The following is a 20,259-nucleotide window of genomic DNA, read 5'->3' on the forward strand; positions in this document are numbered from 1 at the left end:
TCCAAGATTTTATGGTGCAAGACCCGTCTGGCCCTCAATGTGGTGAAGTCATCCTGTACCCTCAGTAGCTCCAAAGCATAACAGTCCATGCTTGACTGTGGTTCTAGTGGTCTTTCTGTCATACTCAGCATTTCTCTCTCTCTTAAAATACAAGATAAAATATAAATAAAAGCCAAACAATTGTTTTGTATTATGCCACCAAAAATAAAGAAATTTATAAATAAATAATCCATTTCCCGTTCCAGCTCCTTTCCATAGTTGTCAGATATACTTGGATATGAAGTTGCAAAGCCCGGCGTGGGTTCAGCTTTTATTCTGAAAAAACCTAACCGGAAGTGTCCCCAGTGGAGGCGGAGCCTGGGCGGAACAAGCAGCAGGTTTTGTGGCGACTAGCTGGTTGTGACCTAACTCTGCTGTGATCTGGTGATACTTCAACACTGCATCTAAAGTAAGCAATAACCATCCGACCACGTTCAGTTTCTTGGCTTATTAACGATTAACGATTAGAAAATCTGAACTTAAATTCTCGTTATGTCGCTACGAAAGCTAATTTATCCAACTGTCACATTTATACCAACTCACGCTAATAAGATATTATGTCTGAAATATTAGCTAATAATAATAATGCTTCTTTCCTTCGTTTTAGTATTCAATTTTTTTTATCTTTGAATAAAAGTCTGATACCTGTCTTCATAAATGCTGAACTTTGACCCATGAGCTATGCTAACTGAACACGTAGCATCAACATTAGCAAGTTTTGGTCCTAAATGGGTGCAGTTAACCGTGATAGTTAGCAGGTCAGGTTTTCTTCACACGTGTTTACTGATAATATATAAACGTGACTGATGTGGAGACAAAGCTGTACTTTAATCAGGCTTCAAGTGTAAAACTTTCTGATTGAAACTGGGACCATTCTGGTAAAAATGGCATAAACCGAGGCTACAAATGTGACCTAAAAGTCAGCGTCGGGTTTTATATCGGCAGGAGTGACAGTAGTTGTTACACAGGTTGTTACACGAGACTAAACCATTAGAGGTAAAGCTGTCTTTGTCACTGTCGTGGCAGTTTGACTTTGCACTTGACAGCAGAGGTTTAGCCTGAACTTCAGCTAACCAGCCAAGTCTGTGGTGTAAGGTGTGCAGCCATTCACCTTTCACACAGATAACGCCTCTTTCTGAGAGGCCCCAGAACCTGAATTTCACATAATGTGTGTTTGAGCTGCAAGTCACTGACACACAGTTAGTGTCACATTTTGTTAAAGAAATTGAGTTATGCAATGTTCGTAGAACGAGGTCAATGACCCTCCAACACTAACCCTGAAATCCAAGCAAATCCACCTCCCGTTAGGGAACGAGACTAGTAACAGGCCGAGGCTCTGCCTTCCTGTCAGTCTGACATATTTGAAAGGTACTTGAAAAATAGATGGTAAAGGGACTCTTTGTTTTCCAAGTTATCCACGCTTCTTTATTCTGCATCATGGAAGTCAGGCTTTTGATCTTCTTTTAGGAAAAGATGTCGGCAGCTGTGAAAAATCCTTTTGAGCACATAGTTGAGCCTCTGGACCCCAAAGACCCAAAGCAGCAGTTTTTCAATCTATCCAAGCTTGGAGATCCCAGATATGGTAGGAGCACATCTACACTGAATGCTAACGTGAAGCATCTTGTTGGTGCACTCCACCGAGAAGTATTCACTTGCACATGCGCTCCTCAGACCGTCTGCCGTTCTCCATCCGGGTCCTCCTGGAATCTGCTGTCAGGAACTGTGATGAGTTTCTAGTGAAGCGCTCGGATGTGGAAAGCATCCTGAACTGGAAGCAGACGCAGTTCCAAACTGTGGAGGTGCCGTTCAGGCCGGCGCGGGTCATCCTCCAGGACTTCACGTATGTCTTTTCCTCTTTGAGTGTCAGTGTCTTGTAGCAGCATCTGCTAAAAGCAGTCTGTACTTTAAAAACAACAAAGTTATTCCCTGTGTAAGCAACAGGTTTCTACTTTAACATAGGCTCCAAACACATGCTTTGGGGTCTTATGAGTGATGTTTAGTGCACATTTAAAAAGGTGATATCACAGTCTGAGCGGTCCCTGATCAGCCTGTGCTGTGTCATGCAGCGGTGTTCCTGCCGTGGTCGACTTCGCTGCCATGCGTGATGCAGTGATGAAACTCGGTGGCGACCCAGAAAAGATTAATCCAGTTTGTCCCGCCGACCTCGTCATTGATCATTCCATCCAAGTGGACTTCAACAGGAAGTAAGATCTCTCGCCTTTCTCCCACCGTGTGTCAGTTCATAGATGTTTTATTCACGGCTTCATTTCACTTGTTGTTCTTCACGCAGGTCTGATAGCCTTCAGAAAAATCAGGATCTGGAGTTTGACCGCAACAAAGAAAGATTTCAGTTTCTAAAGGTATGAAACTGTCGCGTGTCCATCTAAGTCGGATGTTTCGGTCCATAAATATGATCTCTGGTCTTTGCAGTGGGGCTCCAAAGCCTTCAGAAACATGAGAATTATTCCTCCTGGTTCAGGAATCGTTCACCAGGTCAACCTGGAGTACTTGGCCCGCGTGGTGTTTAACCAGGATGGGCTCTTCTATCCGGACAGTCTGGTGGGCACCGACTCTCACACCACCATGATCGATGGTCTGGGTGTCCTCGGCTGGGGTAAGACGTCTAATATGTAGGAGCAGCTGTTTGTGATGAACGTTTGCTGCTGGGGGCGTCCCAGTATGAAAGCTTCTCTGTTCCATATCATTAACTAGATTCTCTCAGTTTGTTTTTGCCATGTTTATTGTTTGTGATCTCTTTTGCTCTGTGCAGGATCCTCACCTCACAAATACACACAGTCAGACGTTTTAGAATTCACACATTTTTCCCGTTTTTCACTGAAAATGATGCCGTTTAATGTGTCGTTGCACTCTGAAATCAAAGCATAGCACAAAGTAATTGGAGTTAGTCAGTTTTAGACCCAAACATATTCTAACCTTTGACTCATCAGAGTCGCCTCCTTTGGCAGATGTAGCAGCTGAACACAGTCGTGGCTTCTTTCTACGAGAGAAATCAAATCTTCTCCCATATCTGGAGCAGAAGTTCCATAAATGTGGACCTTTGTAGGCTGCTTTGCTTTCAGTTCAAACCAGCTCGATGGGGTTTCAGTCTGGAGGCTGTGCTGGACACTTGTTCTGGCACAGCTTGGACTGATGTTTGGGTTGTTATCCTGCTGTAGGATGAAGCCCTGACGGAGCAGAGGATGCTGTGGTAGCTGTTTTGGTTCATTCACCGACCCTGGATCCAGCAAACAGCCCCAGACCATCACACTTCCTCCTGCATGTTGATGCCACACACTGTGGAACTTTGTCTTATTCTGACGTCTGGCTTTCTGTCTGCAGCTCGTCCTGTCAAACAGTAGAAACTGAGACTTTCTCACTACGACTATGAAGCTGCTTGAAGCTGTTGTCCTGTGAGCCGCCGTCACACAGCTGTTAACTCTCAGAAACTTGACTCAGTCGTGTCTTTGGCTCTGCAGACCTCTGCCTGTCACAGGTTGTTTCTCATTTGATGCTGAAGGAAACTGGACTCACTGACACCTCGACTCTGTCTGCATCTCTCTGCAGCACAGACCTGCATCTATAAGTGTTGTGATGGTCTGTGTCTCATCACTCTTTGTGCAGCACTGTTCAGCTGATGCTGACGAGGGTTTGTGCCACAGTGTGTCCAGCACTGACAGAGGGGCTGAAGGTCACACCTGTAGGAGTAGCAGCAGCTGCTGCACTGTTAGCCCGTGTTGTTCCTGAGAAAGACCTTTTTGTATCATTGTGAATGTGCATTATGTTGTTTAACCTCAACACTTACTTTGTTAACTTATCATTAGTAGTAATAGTGTTGTTTTTAGTCATGCATGCATACTTAAGTATTAGCAGATTGATTGATTTGCTAGTAAGATCACTCAAGAACATTTGCATTAATTGCTTGTAATGGTGTGAAAGTGAAACAATCAGGTGTGAACTTTGTCAAAGTAAAAGTTCACCGTGCCCCTTCAGGTGTGGGTGGAATTGAAGCAGAAGCTGTTATGCTGGGTCAGCCAATCAGCATGGTGCTCCCCGAGGTGGTGGGCTACAAGGTGCACGGCGCTGCGGATAAGTTCATCACGTCCACCGACATCGTCCTGACTGTTACCAAGGTAGGAGGGCGTTCGATGCAGCTGTTCCAACAGCAGTCAGCGCTCTGACGTCACAGCTGTGCTTTCTGCACGTGCCCGCAGCACCTCCGTCAGGTGGGCGTGGTAGGAAAATTCGTGGAGTTCTTCGGCCCAGGCGTGGCTCAGCTGTCGATCGCTGACAGAGCCACCATCGCCAACATGTGCCCAGAGTACGGCGCCACGGCAGCCTTCTTCCCCGTGGACGACGTCAGCCTTCAGTATCTCGAACAAACCGGTGAGCTGGTTTGACCTCAGCACAAAGGTCTTCTTCACTTCTTCAGTGCAGACGATTCTTTTTGTTTATGCGACTCGTTTGTCTAACATCAGGACGGGAGCCAGAGAAGTTAGCATACATTACACAGTACCTGAAGGCGGTGGCCATCTTCAGAGACTACAACGATGTGTGTCAGGATCCAGAGTTCACTCAGGTCAGCCTCTGACTTCCTTTCTGTTTGCTGAACCCAGAAAACACTCGATGTGTTCATGAGAAACTCTGTTTTCAGCTTTTGTTTTTTAATGGCAACAGAAAATTGTGACATGATGCAAATGTAATAAGAATAAAGCTGGAGTATTATGGGATGTGTCTGTCCTCCTTAGGTGGTAGAACTGGATCTGAGCACGGTGGTTCCCTGCTGCAGCGGTCCCAAAAGACCTCAGGACAGAATTCCCGTGTCTGACATGAAAAAGGATTTTGAAGCTTGTCTGGAAGCAAAGGTGCGTTCCTGCACTTTTACAGGTGGAGGCTGCTGACACTTAGCATTAGCTCAGCAGCATCACTGCTTGCAGCACATAAGAAGCTCTGAAAACGTTCGTTTCTCTGATTCTCGCCTCAGCAAGGCTTTAAGGGCTTCCAGGTGGCTCCGCAGCACCACAACGCTACAGCCGCCTTCCAGTTCAACGGGAAGGAGTACGCGCTGAGTCACGGCTCGGTGGTTATCGCTGCCATCACAAGCTGCACCAACACTAGCAACCCATCTGTCATGCTCGGAGCAGGTGGGTGTGCTGAGCGTCACTGTCACACAGCTTTCTGACAGTGACTGAATGAGTCTGTCTTCTCTCAGGGCTCCTGGCAAAAAAAGCAGTTGAGTGTGGTTTGAGTGTGAAGCCGTACATAAAGACCAGCCTGTCGCCCGGCAGTGGAGTGGTGACCTACTACCTGAGAGAGAGCGGCGTCATGGACTACCTGTCTCAGCTCGGGTAAGCTGCTTGTTGTTGAAACGATCCCACGTTTGTGCAGAAGGAAACATGTTTGTGTTGATGACAGTTATTTCACTGGTAGGATCCAGTGTAACCAGCGTCCTTGTTTTAAAGCAGAATGGGGACATCAGCTGCTGTGTTGGCTCAGTGATCAGTGAACGTTTCAATAATTGTTTTTAATGTTGTTTACGTTCAAAAGACTTCAGCTGTTTTAACAACACAGAGTTACGCCTCTTTTTCTTTGATTATTTCTGAGCGCTCAGCATCAGTGCGTTAATGTCTCTCCATAACTGCTGTTTGATTCTGAAGCGCCCCCGTGTGGCGCCCCTGTGTGTTTACATCTGAGGGAGTAACAGAGTGTGTGACGTGCAGCTGTCTAATAATCCGTTTGTGTCTTCTGGCAGCTTTGAGGTTGTTGGCTATGGTTGCATGACGTGTATAGGCAACAGTGGGCCGCTCCCAGAGCCCGTGGTGGAGGCCATAACCCAGGTACTAACGGCTTACATGGAGGCTCCTCCTCCCTCCTCCCGTGACGTTTATTTGTTCCTAACGCACGTTTTGTTGACTTGAAGCAGCTCCGTGTTCAGTCACCATGAGCGAGCGCCTCCTGTGTGTCATGTGATTGAGGTGTTTCTGTGCCTCAGGGGGATCTGATCGCTGCAGGCGTCCTTTCAGGGAACAGAAACTTTGAAGGACGAGTGCATCCCAACACCAGAGCCAACTACCTGGCTTCCCCACCGCTCGTCATCGCCTATGCACTAGCTGGCACAGTGAGAATAGACTTTGAGAATGAGCCCATTGGTAAGTCACTGATTGACCTGCTGGTCACCATCTCTGCCTGCTCTTTGTTTCTGTGGCTTTTTATTTAGACAAAACTTAAAATATCTAAAGAATATCTGAATCCCTCAAACTGAAATATTTGCTAAGAACTAAAATTTGTCTGGTTTTGATGCATCCAGTGGATTATGATTGGAAGGTTTGAGTAATCTGGACACTTCCAGTTGTTTCCTCCTTTTTCACCCACAGGTTTGAGTTGGATCTCCAAGCTTTCACTTACTAACCCAAAACATTTGAGATACTCAGCTGAAGCCTTTTAGTTATAGAAGGCAAAGAGCGTTTGTTACTGGTGGAAACAGGTCCAGGTCTAAATACATAGGAGTGATATTTGAAAGAAAGAGACGAGACAACCTGCAGGTCACTTCCAGCAGCTCTAAGTGTGTTGATGAGCTTTAAACTGAAGCGTCTGTATATAGTTTAGGTTATTATATTGTCACAATCAGCTGAAATGACATCAAAAAGACGTTTGCTGTCCTCTTTCTTTCTCTATTCCCTGTAGCAATGAGCTCTGAAGGCAAAGAGGTTTTCCTCAGGGACATCTGGCCCACTCGAGAGGAAATCCAGGCTGTGGAGAGAATGTTTGTCATTCCGTCCATGTTCAAAGAGGTTTATGAGAAGATCGAGGTAGTGTGTGTTTGTTGGGGAGATCCTGCACTGCTGATATATGAGTCATTGACAGAAAGCCTCGTGCTGTGTTTGTGGTTTCGCTGCAGAACGTGAATGAACGCTGGAACTCGCTGGCTGCTCCCTCTGATAAACTCTACACCTGGGACCCCAGATCAACCTACATCAAGTCTCCGCCCTTCTTTGATGGTTTGGTAAGTACATGCCGTACACGAACGGTCGTCTGCAGACTTATTCAAAGGTTATGTTTCGCCTTCATTGAGAAGAAGAGTGGACTTAGTGTAGTGTAGGGTGTAGCTTACAGTGTGAAGTGCCTGGAGGTGACTGTGGTGGTGAACTGTGCTCCACCACAGCTCCACAGTCTGTCACGATCGTGTTATTGGTTGGGCCTGTCTGCCTAACAGTGTGACCCCTCACGTCGTGCATCATAGTCATCATCATAGTCAGCGTTGGGTCGCCACCCCCTCAGCTTATCCGGGGACACGTTGGGCCTTTCCCAGCGTGTCCCGGGTCTACGCCGGGGCCTCCCTGCGGTAGGACACGCCCGGTTCTAACACCTTACCCAGGTGACCTTAGCCAGAGAGCTGGGCCTACTCTAAAGCCCTTCTGAATGACCTCCGCCCCCTGTCTGGAGCCCATCCACCTTTCAGAGGAAGCTCCGTTAACAAAAAGATGGATTAACAATTGATTTGTGCTGTTTCTCACTAACGGCGCCATCTGGTGGAAGACGGTTGCATAACATTCATGACGCAGTAATGTCCCGGCTTCAGTCTTGCACATCGTTAGTTAAGTGAGACATTTTGAGCCGTGTGGTTTGGCGAGCGTGTCCTCGCTGCACACAGGAAACCCTGTTGCCTGACCTGTCTGACTGTGTTGTATTAACTCAGACCAGGAAGCTGCAGCCTCCTGCCTCCATCACAGATGCCTGTGTGCTTCTGAACTTGGGAGACTCGGTCACAACCGACCACATCTCACCTGCGGGGAACATTGCCAGGAACAGCCCCGCAGCACGCTACCTGACCAGCAGGGGGTGAGTCAGCGCACACGTGTTACTGAATAATAATGACGTCACAGACAGTTTTCACATGGCTTCATCTCTTGATGAAAATGACACCTGATGATGTGAAACATCAACATTTTCTGCTGCTACTCTTTTGGCAGTTTGAACTCCCGAGACTACAACTCGTACGGCTCTCGGCGAGGTAACGACGCCGTTATGGCCAGAGGGACGTTCGCCAACATCCGTCTCTTCAATAAGTTTCTCAACAAGCAGGCGCCACAAACCGTCCACCTGCCGACAGGAGAAACGGTAGGACTGCAGCACCTCTGAGCTGCAGGAAGCCTCACGCTGAATCGTTGTGCAACACTTATTTATAAGAAGACACAGCTGAAATATCAGAGCCAGCACAGTCAGGGCTGCATGCTGCCCTCTGATGGACAAACTGTGCAACTTCAACTTCTCAACAGAAGTCAGACACAAGCTGTTTAAACTGTGATGTTAAATTATATTTAATTTATGCCTCGATCACATTTTCTTTATTTAAATTACAAACCAGCTAATATTATTATAGCTGTACACATGACCGTCAGTGCATCTAAAGAAGTGTGAGAGCAGATCATAAAGTTTTCTGATGATCTTGAGTCAATGTTGTGATATTAATAAACTGAAGCCTGCGGACACGAGTTTACGAGTTTTGAAGTTGCATAGTTTGTCCACCAGAGGGCAGCAACCCTAACAGTAACCTGCAGCTGTTTCAGGAACACCAACAACCAGCTGGTGTGAGCATAAATAACTGCACATAGCAAATGTCAGACACATCTATATGTTTCCCATATTTATATCAACGGTTATGCCTGAAAGAGAAAATATATTTCAGAACATCAGAGCTTTGTGCCGTGACTCTTTATCTTTAGCTATGAAGAAGTGTGCAGTTCTGGTTCTTGGTTGTTTTTGACATCAGGAACTACAAACTGCATGTAGATTCATTTACATGAAACACTATTACAGTAACTCTAACGGTGCTCTTAGGTTTGTTCTTGAAAATCAAGTTGTGAAATAAAACGCAGCAGCAATAAAAAGTAACGGTCAAAGCTTCCTGACTCTGTGTCTGTAAGGATGCAGCCAGGAGGCCATTCTGCGTTTAACAGGGAGAAACCCCCGTCAGAGCCGGGCTCAGGGAGGGCGGGGCCATCTGCTGGTAGACGGGACGTGCTGTGGAAGAGACGCCGATTAATGACAGTATTTGGTTGATAACACAGAGACAGCAGTTCACATTTACAGCTGCAGGACTGTGGGAGGAAACACGGGGACAACCAATGCAAACACGGGGACAAAGGCCCGGGCAGACGGTGGACTCAAACCCAGGACCTCCTTTTGTTACTGCACTAAACTACAACAACAGTCACCTTTATATTGGACGGACCCTGAAACAACAGGCAGTGGTCATGAACATACTGTGACCTGAATCACTGAATTTCTGTGCGTTTCTCTCCTTCGTGCTGTAACCTCATCAGCGACGCCGCTGAACCAAAGCCCAAAGGTTCAGACCTCACAGGGTTAATTATCACTGTTGTGTAAAAGCATCAGAGTGAACCATGTTAGGTGCCCGAGCGTAGAGACGGGGTCGGCATTGCTGACCATGATAACAGATGTAGTGCTGTTGCCGGGCGTATCTTATGAGCAGATTGTTACGATTGGAGCATCTGTGTTCTTGTTTCAGCTGGACGTGTTCGACGCTGCAGACAGGTACCAGCAGTCCAGAATCCCTTTGCTCGTTCTCGCGGGGAAGGAGTACGGCTCTGGGAGCTCCAGGGACTGGGCCGCAAAGGGCCCCTTTCTGCTGGTAAACTCAGACTGTTTTGTTGGGGTTTGCTCACATAGTTGTTTGCAGGTCTCAGGTGTTTCTGTGTTTGCAGGGCATCAAGGCTGTCCTGGCAGAGAGCTATGAGCGGATCCACCGCAGTAACCTGGTTGGGATGGGAGTGATTCCTCTGGAGTATCTACCAGGAGACACGGCCGACAGCCTGGGTCTGACCGGCAGAGAGCGCTACAGCGTGGTCATCCCTGAGCCGCTCACACCCAGGATGGTCGTAGACATCAAGGTACAGACGGCGAGGGTAAACTGCTGCAGGCGTGTTGGGATGTGACGGCTCACCTGCTCTCTCCCTGCTCCCACAGCTCGACTCGGGGAAAACGTTCCAAGTGCGCATGAGATTTGACACGGACGTGGAGCTGGCATATTTCCGGCACGGAGGCATCCTCAACTACATGATCCGCAAGATGTCCGAGTCCTAACTGATGTGTCTGATCGTGGGCTGCACAGCATAACTGTAGTGTGTGATTCTGGCTTTACAGCCACACTGTTCGACTGATGATGATGATGATGAGTATTTATTAACCGTACTAAAGATAAGATGAAGCTTGATTCAAACACAGAAAACAGCATTCGCCTCAGTTCAGGGCCACAGCAGCTTTACTTTGGGCTTTTATTGTGCACATGAAGGTGACCCATCCAGTCAGGTTTGACTCGCCCACCGTCCTGTAACACCTCTGCTTTAAGGACCATCAGCTGTGTGCATGTCACAGCTGATGGTCCTTAAAGCAAAGACGTCCCCCTGTGCCATAAGACCAAGTGCTTCTTCATTTTAAGACTTCATTCTTGTTGTTGACCTCGTGGACCAGAGTTAGTATCACACATGTGTCAGCAGCAGCCAGACGTGCACCGAGGGCTGCTCGATGTAACGATCTGATGACCATATAAAAACGTCTGTCGATTCATTTTACGCTATCGTTTGTTTCGTGGTGTAAACTGTTTACAGCGATATTTGTTCATCGTTCAGATGTCACTGTAGTATTAATGTCTTAAATTCTCTCTTATATTTAATATAACCACACTATGGACGGACAAACGCCTGTTTTTACGTGTTGTCGTTAGCAACAACGACGGTAACACCATCGCGTGGCTCCGCTGTCCGCTTGTTTGTTTTCCACGTAAACTTTTCACAATAAAGCTCAAGATCCTGTTGAGATTTTTCAAAATAAACTGAATCACGTGAAAGATGCAGAGAGTTTACGGATGAGAAGCAAAAAAGACGCCAGGTGCTAAAAATAAACTTTAGACTGAAACTTTGAGAGAAAACGGCGCCGTTACAACTTATGTCTAAAAATGTATCGTTTCATGCATCGTTAAAACACTCGAGTCCAGGTAAAGGACGTGATTTATATCGTTGCCGGGACGATAAATGTCTTATATCAGGATATGAGATGGTGGTCACATCGCGCAGCCCTACGTGCACCGATGACAGCATGAAAACAACCTCGTTAGGTGATGTAGTCGTTCAGCAGTTTGAAATGGACAAAGCTGCTCTCAGACTCACAGCCAGCGTCTTAACTGGAAACTGAACGTTTCTCCCAGTTATTCCTGCTGAGATTTAAACCTCCAGTCCATCCTCGCTGTCTGCGTGAACACGTTCCTTTATTCACACATGTCGCTGTTGTCCTGCTTCTCATGGTTCTGAGAATCACAGTTTTTGTAGCTCTTACATGTCAGATGAAGTCTCAGAAATAAAAGCTGATTCCTGGCTGCGCTGTCCTGTCATCTTTATACTTTCATCATGTTCTCTTGTGTAGCTTACGTTAGTGTGCGCTCTTTGTTGGTTCTTAGATGGAGCCTTAAAATAGTCACTGGGCGGCGTTCAGCTGCATAAACAGGCTGCCAGCTGACTGAAGGTAAAAGTAGGTCTGAAACGGCTTCATCTACGATCTTTCTGACAGGAAGTGACAGCTTTGTGGTTCTTTCTCTGACGTGCCTCACTATCTGAGAGGGTGAACAGAGCTGAACAGGAAGTTTACTGGCAGACGAAGCTTCCTGCTTCTCAGAAAGGCACAGGCGCAACATGAAAGCAGCTCTCCATTGTTTAAAGTTCTGCTCTCACACAGCACTGATTTTACACCAACAAACGAGGCAAAGATGCACACGCTTCCTGTCTGCCAGCAGTTTTCTCCAGCTCTGAAGCCATGATCCCTGAGGTCTACCTGATGCAAAAGCCAGGTGACCAGAGGGCCTGAAGCACCTCAACCAAAGCAGCTCGCTCCTCTCAGTGTGCAGCAGCAGCAGGTCTACTCCCAGTTACTCCCAGTTACTCCCAGTGTGCAGAGAGAAGAAGCCCAGACACGTGGAAACAGATTTCAGCTTGTACTGGTTCATGACCACAGGTGAGGACGGCACAGCTCCCTCCTCTCCATGCTGTGCTTTGTGTTGCTTCCACAGCCACCAGCAGACAGCTGCTGTGGGTTATGAGCTTCCTCTCTGTGGAATACCACCTACTGGATCTAGAGATCCACCAGTAAGGGGACCAGACGCCTGGCAGACTGACACCAGAGTCCAGTGCCTGCTTCAGGTCTCAGCAGTGAGCCAGGCGGACCCCGAGGCATCTGTGAGATTGTTTCGAGCACAGAAACATTCAGGGAGCTGCTGAGACTTGCAGCATGCATGACACTGGGGCTGTGTGGGTGTGGACGAGCTGATCAGCCCCAGCCAGGTGGGAGAAAAGAGAAGTGTGGAGAGTTTAGTGACATTTCTCAAATAAAAGCTGTGCTACATTCACACAGAGGCTGAGTCCTGCAGACTGAGCACAGCAGAGGAAGCCTTTCTGTCTCCCACACAAACAGTTCACAGACAACAGCTGCTGCCTTCTGGGCCCACTCAGCACCCTCCACTGGTCCCCACTCTCCTACATGTTTCAGCGTTCCTGCACAGCGGCCGGCTCCTCCCACCCACCTGTCATCATCCTGGGATACTCTCTCTCTTCTGCGTTTCCCTGCTGGGTGCTTCCCTCGCTGCACGATCGAGAACAAGAAGCTTAAAAACGTTTGCATTTCATGTAACTGACAGTGGCGTTGGATGAAGCTGCAGCTGTTGTACCGCAGCTGTGTTCAGACTCGTGATTATCTTACCAGGCAAAATAAATCCAGCACAGTCTGATTATTTCACACTGTTTCACTGACCTGCAGCTTTTCAGGGATCACTGTGTCAGTTTCATGTGAAAATAACAGTGGGCGCATCATCCTGTATGACAGCTGATAGGGTCGTGTTTTTCCCTTCAGCCTATCAGCGGTGAATACCACACTGCCCCTCCCCAGTTCAGACCACCTCCACGAAGCTTATCTCAGCTCACAGCTGTCAGACCTGAATGAGTAGATGAAACAAACAAACCGTCTTCGTTATGAACGTACGGACATTTGCAAACGATGTTCCACCTGATATTTGAATAGTCTGACTTCAGGTTAAAGTTCCTCACTTAGAACTGGACTTTGCACAGGTTTGAGGCCCACACACTGAGCCCATATTAAATGTTTTGCGCACTTGTAGTAATTTGCATCATCAATTGAAGAAGCTCATCAATCTATATGTAAGATATCATTGTAGGGTCTACTGTACAATATAAAGCACCTTGAGGTGATTGTTGTGATTTGGCGTTGTGTAAATAAAGCTGCATTGAATTCATTTACATTAGCCTTTGCCTCCATGACTCTCAGCTTTGCTTTCATCACCTTCTTGTCTGTTTCTTGGCTCCCTGGTTTAGCAGTAGCTCTGCTTGACGATGATCTCCACTCTGACGTTCGTGTCCTGTGACTTTCTCGCAGCTGTGGATGTTAAAGTAAAATGAGACAAAGTGATGCAGTGGGGTAGAAGTGGAAAAGCCAGCTGTGCGTGCAGGTCCGTGCACGCGGCAGAGCGTAGGGTCCCGCAGACCTACAGCACACACAGAAACCATGCATGCAGCAGGCTGAGAGGAGGAAGTGCTAGACTTGCAAATCAGGGCAGGACAGGGAACTTCTTTGAAAACATTTGAATTATTCAAACCTCTGAGATCCCCTGACTTAGCGAGTCTAAACACCTATAGACATGTTTGCAGCTGTGTGGGGCCAGGAACCAGAACTGTGTGCGATGGCTGAAACTGAACACGTCACACTTTCATTTACTTTCCTCTGTCAATGAGAAGATTAATAACAAATCCATTCGTTCAAAGGTTAAAAAATGCACCTGCTAGCTGTATGGACAGAGATAAGGGTGAGCTTAATGTTTTATCTCACTTCTTTAATCCAAACGATGCAAAAGAAAAGCTGGGAAACAACGGAGGAGACACGTTAACGCCACGACACAGGAGGGAGCAGCAGGACGCGTTAACGCCACGACACAGGAGGGAGCAGCAGGACGCGTTAACGCCACGACACAGGAGGGAGCAGCAGGACGCGTTAACACCACGACACAGGAAGGAGCAGCTGCACAGTTTAACGCCACGACACAGGAAGGAGCAGCAGGACGCGTTAACGCCACGACGCAGGAGGGAGCAGCTGCACACGTTAACGCCACGACACAGGAAGGAGCAGCAGGACGCGTTAACACCACGACACAGGAGGGAGCAGCAGGACGCGTTAACGCCACGACACAGGAGGGAGCAGCAGGACGCGTTAACGCCACGACACAGGAGGGAGCAGCAGGACGCGTTAACACCACGACACAGGAAGGAGCAGCTGCACAGTTTAACGCCACGACACAGGAAGGAGCAGCAGGACGCGTTAACGCCACGACGCAGGAGGGAGCAGCTGCACACGTTAACGCCACGACACAGGAAGGAGCAGCAGGACGCGTTAACACCACGACACAGGAGGGAGCAGCAGGACGCGTTAACGCCACGACACAGGAGGGAGCAGCAGGACGCGTTAACGCCACGACACAGGAAGGAGCAGCAGGACGCGTTAACGCCACGACGCAGGAAGGAGCAGCTGCACACGTTAACGCCACGACACAGGAAGGAGCAGCAGGACGCGTTAACGCCACGACGCAGGAAGGAGCAGCTGCACACGTTAACGCCACGACACAGGAAGGAGCAGCAGGACGCGTTAACGCCACGACACAGGAGGGAGCAGCAGGACGCGTTAACGCCACGACACAGGAGGGAGCAGCAGGACGCGTTAACGTCACGACACAGGAAGGAGCAGCAGGACGCGTTAACGCCACGACACAGGAAGGAGCAGCAGGACGCGTTAACGCCACGACACAGGAGGGAGCAGCAGGACTTCCCAGTGTTTGTTACGTCAGCTTCACTGTTTGCAGTTTCAAAATGACGCTTGAAGTGAAAACAAAGTTTCTGTTCTGCACATGAACCAAACATTATTTGCCCACATGACTGTTCACGTCTTCTGCTGTGTTCAGCTCGTCATCGCACGCTGTTGTTACTTTTAGAGGCTGGTCTCTGACCCACACCAGCTTACAGGAAGTGTTTGTGTTGCACTCATTACAACGAAACCAGCAGTGCTGTTTGTGCAGCTGAAGCTAAGGACAGCATTTAAGTTGCATTGATTATAAAAAACATTTGCACAGTAAAGAAAACAAAGACCACAATGACAGAAGTTCTCTGTGTAATTTATTGAAAACTCAAAGATACACTATTTGATTAAGGATTTGTACACTGAGTGCTAAAATTACCCTCCTGAAGTCATTCATAATTAAACGCATGTGTAAATAATCTATTAGAGTTTTCTTCACCCTGAGTACTTCACTAGGTAAGATGAGTAGTCAGTGAGTCTAACATCCACATACTGAACACAGCTTAACAGACTGCAGACTCAACCATCGCTGGGACATGATCGGTTCCAGCGATGGTTTCTCTCAGCAACACAACGATTCGAATGCTGAATTGAGGTAAAAACATTGCTTCAACACAGACGAGTCTCTCAGGCCGTTCATCAGACAGCAATACTTTAACCTGAAATGAAATATCACAGTACCACAGACCCTCAAAGGAGCCACGCGAGGAGCCTGAAGAAAGTGCAGCATGATTTCCCTCCGTACATATTCCAGTGTCACATGTAATAAACATCTCTGATCCATGAGAATTAGTTTGTGGTGTGCAAGTATAAGCAGGTATATGTGCAGATTTTAGTACATGATCACAACGTCACCACGTGAGATTAACAAACAGGTCAAAGAGAAAAAAACACCCGGACCACACCGATGTCTCGCTTCTTTTTGTGGAAGACATGAAACTAAATGATCAGAAGAATATTTCTGTTTAACTAAAATCATCATCATTATTACACACTTACGTTCAGCAGTACAGATTTGGGGACATTAGTCACTGTGTGATAAAATCTGATTCTTATGCAGCTAATCTACTCAAGCACTTTATACAGCAGGTCTCTTTCACCCGTAGATTCATACGAGCATCTTTTCTACATCTTTCACACTCAAACAGCGACTGGTGCTTCGAGTGTCTCGCCCAGTAAACTTTGACATCCAGGAATGAAACCACCAACCGGACCTGCTCCACCTCCATGTGGTTATATGTCCACTTCATCCACTACTGATGCTTCTCTGGACAACCCACGTCTAAACAACACGATGTACATGGATGGTGTTTAAACCAAACAGGGTCCAAGTCTCATGGCTGAGGAGGTGTGGCGGTAAAGTTAACATTTAACTCAATCTTATAGCCTCGGGCTGATCATTGGCGTGTTGGAATCACTGAACGTAGCGGCATTAACAACATTCCCTACAGGTTTCAGCCTGTGTTTAAAATATTCCATTCATGAACATCCAGAAGTGACAAAGTGTGTTTAGATCTGTGGTAGAACACGTCTGCATGAAAAGGAAGATTTCTAAATCCTGACGTACGCGGTGGACACACTGAGCTGTGGACACACTGAGCTGTGGACACACTGAGCTGTGGACACGTAGGGAACTGAAATTGCAAACGATGGCTTTGACTCTGAAGGCTGCTCAGCACATGAAGGGTCTCAGACACAGAGCTGCTGCTGCTGCAGTCACTGTGCTCACGTTAAAGTGGAGCAGTGCTCTGCAGCATTTCTGAAGCACAGACTTTGCTCTCACCATAAAGACATAAATGCACCAGTTTGCTTTAAGCAGCAGAGCGTATGGGGAAAACCACACAAACACATTTCACATGTCAATAACTGCGGTGACAGAAGGACGCGGTTATTTGCTTTGAAGTGTTGCGTCCTTACAGAAAGTTCAGCATGGCTTCTTAATGACGGGGCGAGTATGAGCAGCCCCTGAAAGTGCTTCACTGTGAGACACAGAAGAGCTCTCAGCTATTTCTGTCGTCGCGTGCAACGCGCACTTCCTGCTGCAAGGGTCACTTGCAAAACAGACAGGAAATGAGATTCGTGCGCGAATGTTTGTGCAAGTAAGAGGAAGAAAAGGTTATCAAAGGAATCATTGGACATGAAACAATGGGCTCGGCCGCAGCAACACACCGTTTAAGGGCGAAGTAAAAACGGGAAGAGGAACAACAAAAAGGACCTAACAGCAGATGTTCTTAATGGTCCCACTAACGTCTACGCCATGTTAACCAGTCGTAAAGTGGAACATTAGTTCTCCTGGGCAGCAACCATGATTGCAGAGCCCCGAGAGGTAGTTGTTGTCCCAGACGTCCTGTTAGAAGGTGAGGAGCAGCTCTGGGGAAGAACTGGCAAAGATATGCTCAACCACACATTGAGCTCAACATGTAATCCTTTTAATCCAAACATACGGCGGGTTTCATGATGGCAGTGAGTTCTCCGTGATCAGTGACATTTCAGGTGCTTCTTGGCGTGCTCCAGCTGTTCTCTCTGGGATCCATAGATACAGTTGGCCCGCCAGGAGAACAATACGATGATGGAGACAATGGTGGTCTGGAGGAGGAGCATCACTCCGTAGGTGGACGCAACGGTGGGTCCAGGGAGGTGGGAGAGGGAGGTGGGGGGCAGCAGCAAAGCTGGGCTCAGCAGGATGGCCTTAATCTCAGCCTTGATCATGTGAAGTTCATCCAGGATGGACAAAAACGTGCAGCAGTGGAACCACTGGTGGCTGTGCCCCCAGATGTCAAAGCGTCCGGGCGCAAGGCGCTCGGGGAACTTGCTGATGTTGAAGACAGCTGACACCAGCAACCAGAGGCAGTGGCGATAGAAGAAGCAGGCCATGGGGGTGGAAGCGGTGAAGGAGGAGGAGGCGGTGGAGTAAGGCGATCGGGTGAGGAGGCGGTAGAAGATGGGTGTGGAGGAGATGAGAAACGGAAGGAGAAAAACCAGCGTCCGGATGATGTAGCGATGCTGCCTCCACCTCTGCCGAGTATTGCAGCAGGATAAAACGCAGATGATTGCTACGACACACGCACACGGGATGTAGTAGGTCTCAAAGAACACGCTGAACTCTGGGATTGCATAGGATGAGGGCAACGCTGCAGCTTCACGGTTCAACTCCACCCGGGAGCTGCTCCCTGCCTCTGCTATTCCTGCCTGAGGGTGGATGTAGTAGTAGTATGCCAACGATGAGCCGACGGTGTACGCACTGATGGTGCCGTAATCCACGAAGAAGCAAACCTCTCTTACCACCAGAGACATTGAGTTTAGCAGGTGAGCCATGCTGCTGGCCATCAGTAAACAGAACACCCCAATAAAGTAATTCCACAGCGGATAGAAGAAAGGCTCGCCGCTGTCAGGCGCACCTTCCCAACCAAAAACCTCCACAAAATAGTAGAAAAAGATGAAAACAGGAAGAAAGTGTGTCCAGAAATTGCCCGTTTCATTGGTGGGCCTGAACGCTGACAGTAAGCAGTCCCACAGGCTGTAGTTTGGGAAGCGGTAGCCCGTCAGGATAAAGTTTTCTATGACTCGAGGCGGCACGTCCGTATGCCTCAGGAGAGGCGATGGCTGCCCGCAGTTCAGAAGCATCGTTAGAGTTTATTTATGCTGCCGATGGACAAAAACCTCCGCTGGGATCTTTGTTTGCATAAGGTCTTCACTTTTTATTGCTTGGCTGTTGACTTTATTGCCGATCACATCGTGGTTTGCGATTCAATCCGTTGCTTCTGGGTGGATAAGGCATCTACAGACCAGCTCTAAAAGACCATTCAGCACCCTCTGTGTGCACCTCCAGGCCTCGTGAGCTGCACACTAATCCAGTGAGCAGCTACTACAAAGCCCAGGAGTGAACCAAGAGCAAAGAAGAGTTATGCAATATCCAAAGAGCTTAGGCCACTGCTTAATTTTTCATTCTGGTTTCCTCTTTGAAGGTCAGCAGAAACATCCAGCATGCAAAGTCCATCTGCCTGTTGGTCGTTCCTTCTTTTGCATAGCGTTGGTGGATCACACACACCTGTCCTGTGATGCTTAGTTCTGCAGCAGCGAATAAAACGGAGCTCAGTTATTACTGTGTTACAAGGTTGAACAGCACGTCAGTGCAGGAGTCCGTACAGCTGGCGTCCTGGAGATGCTCCGTGTATGTAGGCCGTGTTGTTCATCAGCGCTGTAACGTCCTGTCTGCTGCTCCACGGCCCGCTTTCTGTTCATTCAGCTGCCGATCTGTTGCAGAAATCCTTCAGGACTGACACGAGCCGGCGTTCAGTCCTTCGACGCAAGGTCACGTTTAAAAATAGCATTTTAGACCCGAGAGCGCGCCTTCGTGTGTTCCACGCGTGAAGGGTCGATGAGGCGGGAGCGCGCGGTGCCCGAGGAGGGCGACGGAGCCGGCGTTTCTGCGAAATAGCGAGCGGAACGGCACTTTGACAGGTACCTGCGTCAAGCTACGCGCAGTCACAGCGAGCTTCCGCTCAGCGCTTTCAAACCGAGGCTGTGACGTAACACTAAGAGGTCACTGTGTCCACTTACATTTGAACCGCCCTGATTATAACCCAGCAGCAAAGCGCGGTCTCTGACTACAACACAAGGTCAGCACGTAAAGGACGTGCGAGGTGAAACTGTTATTTCATTATTATTCATCATAAGGGAAAACTGAGCACCTGCACTGGGTGCAGAGGGCATCCCAGAGCAGAGCTGGCATATATCAGCGCAGTGTGGCAGGACGTGCGTCTCTGAATTCATCCTTTACTTGTAACTACGACTACAAACTGCTGTGGAAAGACCAAAGATGTGCCCGCAGTTACTGCTGAATCTGATCCTGTGGCTTCGTGTTTGACTCCTGATCTGGAGTGTTGTGATGTAACAGTGTGTGGACAAGGGTCAGAGCAGGCAGTGAGGTCACACTAACGCAGCCTGTTATTGGTCTTTATAACATGAAGCAACATGACGTCACTGCTGTTGTGATTTGGCGTTAAAAACAAAATTAAATAAAACTGAATCGAAGTGAAATCAATAAAACGACAGCTGAGCTGATATCAAACTAAAGTAGAATAAAAGTAAATGTCCTTAGTTTAAGTCTGTTTCTCTGTTGTGTTCGTACAGCAACAGACGTGTTAATCCACCATAAACGTTTTTTTAATCGCATGTACTACATTTCCATGCTAACATACTTAGCATAAGCGTAGCATTACATGGCCAAGCCGAGAGAGAGCCTTATTTTGAAGGCGGGTTCACTCAGTTTCCGGTACAGTTATGACTCGTGCAGCTCGA

The 20,259-nt window shown here is 47.9% G+C and overlaps 2 protein-coding genes across 4 annotated transcripts; one reads left to right on the forward strand and one right to left on the reverse strand.

Annotated features, from left to right (window-relative positions):
- The first annotated feature begins 315 nt into the window (after window positions 1-315).
- On the forward strand, window positions 316-11,426 carry aco1 (aconitase 1, soluble). 3 transcript variants are annotated; one of them, XM_085153194.1, is made up of 22 exons: window positions 352-448; window positions 1,287-1,407; window positions 1,507-1,621; window positions 1,711-1,879; window positions 2,106-2,243; window positions 2,330-2,399; window positions 2,470-2,653; window positions 4,030-4,169; window positions 4,251-4,422; window positions 4,515-4,615; window positions 4,785-4,901; window positions 5,021-5,180; window positions 5,249-5,384; window positions 5,789-5,873; window positions 6,029-6,185; window positions 6,721-6,845; window positions 6,935-7,039; window positions 7,733-7,875; window positions 8,007-8,154; window positions 9,566-9,688; window positions 9,762-9,947; window positions 10,024-11,426. In XM_085153194.1, exons 3-22 carry the CDS (start codon window positions 1,513-1,515, stop codon window positions 10,138-10,140), a joined length of 2,685 nt encoding a protein of 894 aa, XP_085009320.1. In that variant the 5' UTR covers window positions 352-448; window positions 1,287-1,407; window positions 1,507-1,512; the 3' UTR covers window positions 10,141-11,426. The 3 variants fall into 3 exon arrangements, with proteins under 3 accessions (XP_085009319.1, XP_085009321.1, XP_085009320.1); XM_085153193.1 differs by lacking the exon at window positions 1,287-1,407 and having other exon boundaries at window positions 316-448; XM_085153195.1 differs by lacking the exon at window positions 1,287-1,407 and having other exon boundaries at window positions 350-448; window positions 1,488-1,621.
- A 5,160-nt stretch (window positions 11,427-16,586) lies between these two features.
- paqr9 (progestin and adipoQ receptor family member 9) lies at window positions 16,587-19,865 on the reverse strand. Its single transcript, XM_085153198.1, has one exon. It carries the CDS (start codon window positions 18,580-18,582, stop codon window positions 17,437-17,439), a length of 1,146 nt encoding a protein of 381 aa, XP_085009324.1. The 5' UTR covers window positions 18,583-19,865; the 3' UTR covers window positions 16,587-17,436.
- Between the last annotated feature and the right edge of the window lie 394 nt (window positions 19,866-20,259).

Source organism: Neolamprologus multifasciatus, unplaced genomic scaffold (assembly GCF_963576455.1).
Source record: "Neolamprologus multifasciatus unplaced genomic scaffold, fNeoMul1.2 chr03_unloc_2, whole genome shotgun sequence".
In the NCBI taxonomy this organism is placed as follows: Eukaryota; Metazoa; Chordata; class Actinopteri; order Cichliformes; family Cichlidae; genus Neolamprologus; species Neolamprologus multifasciatus.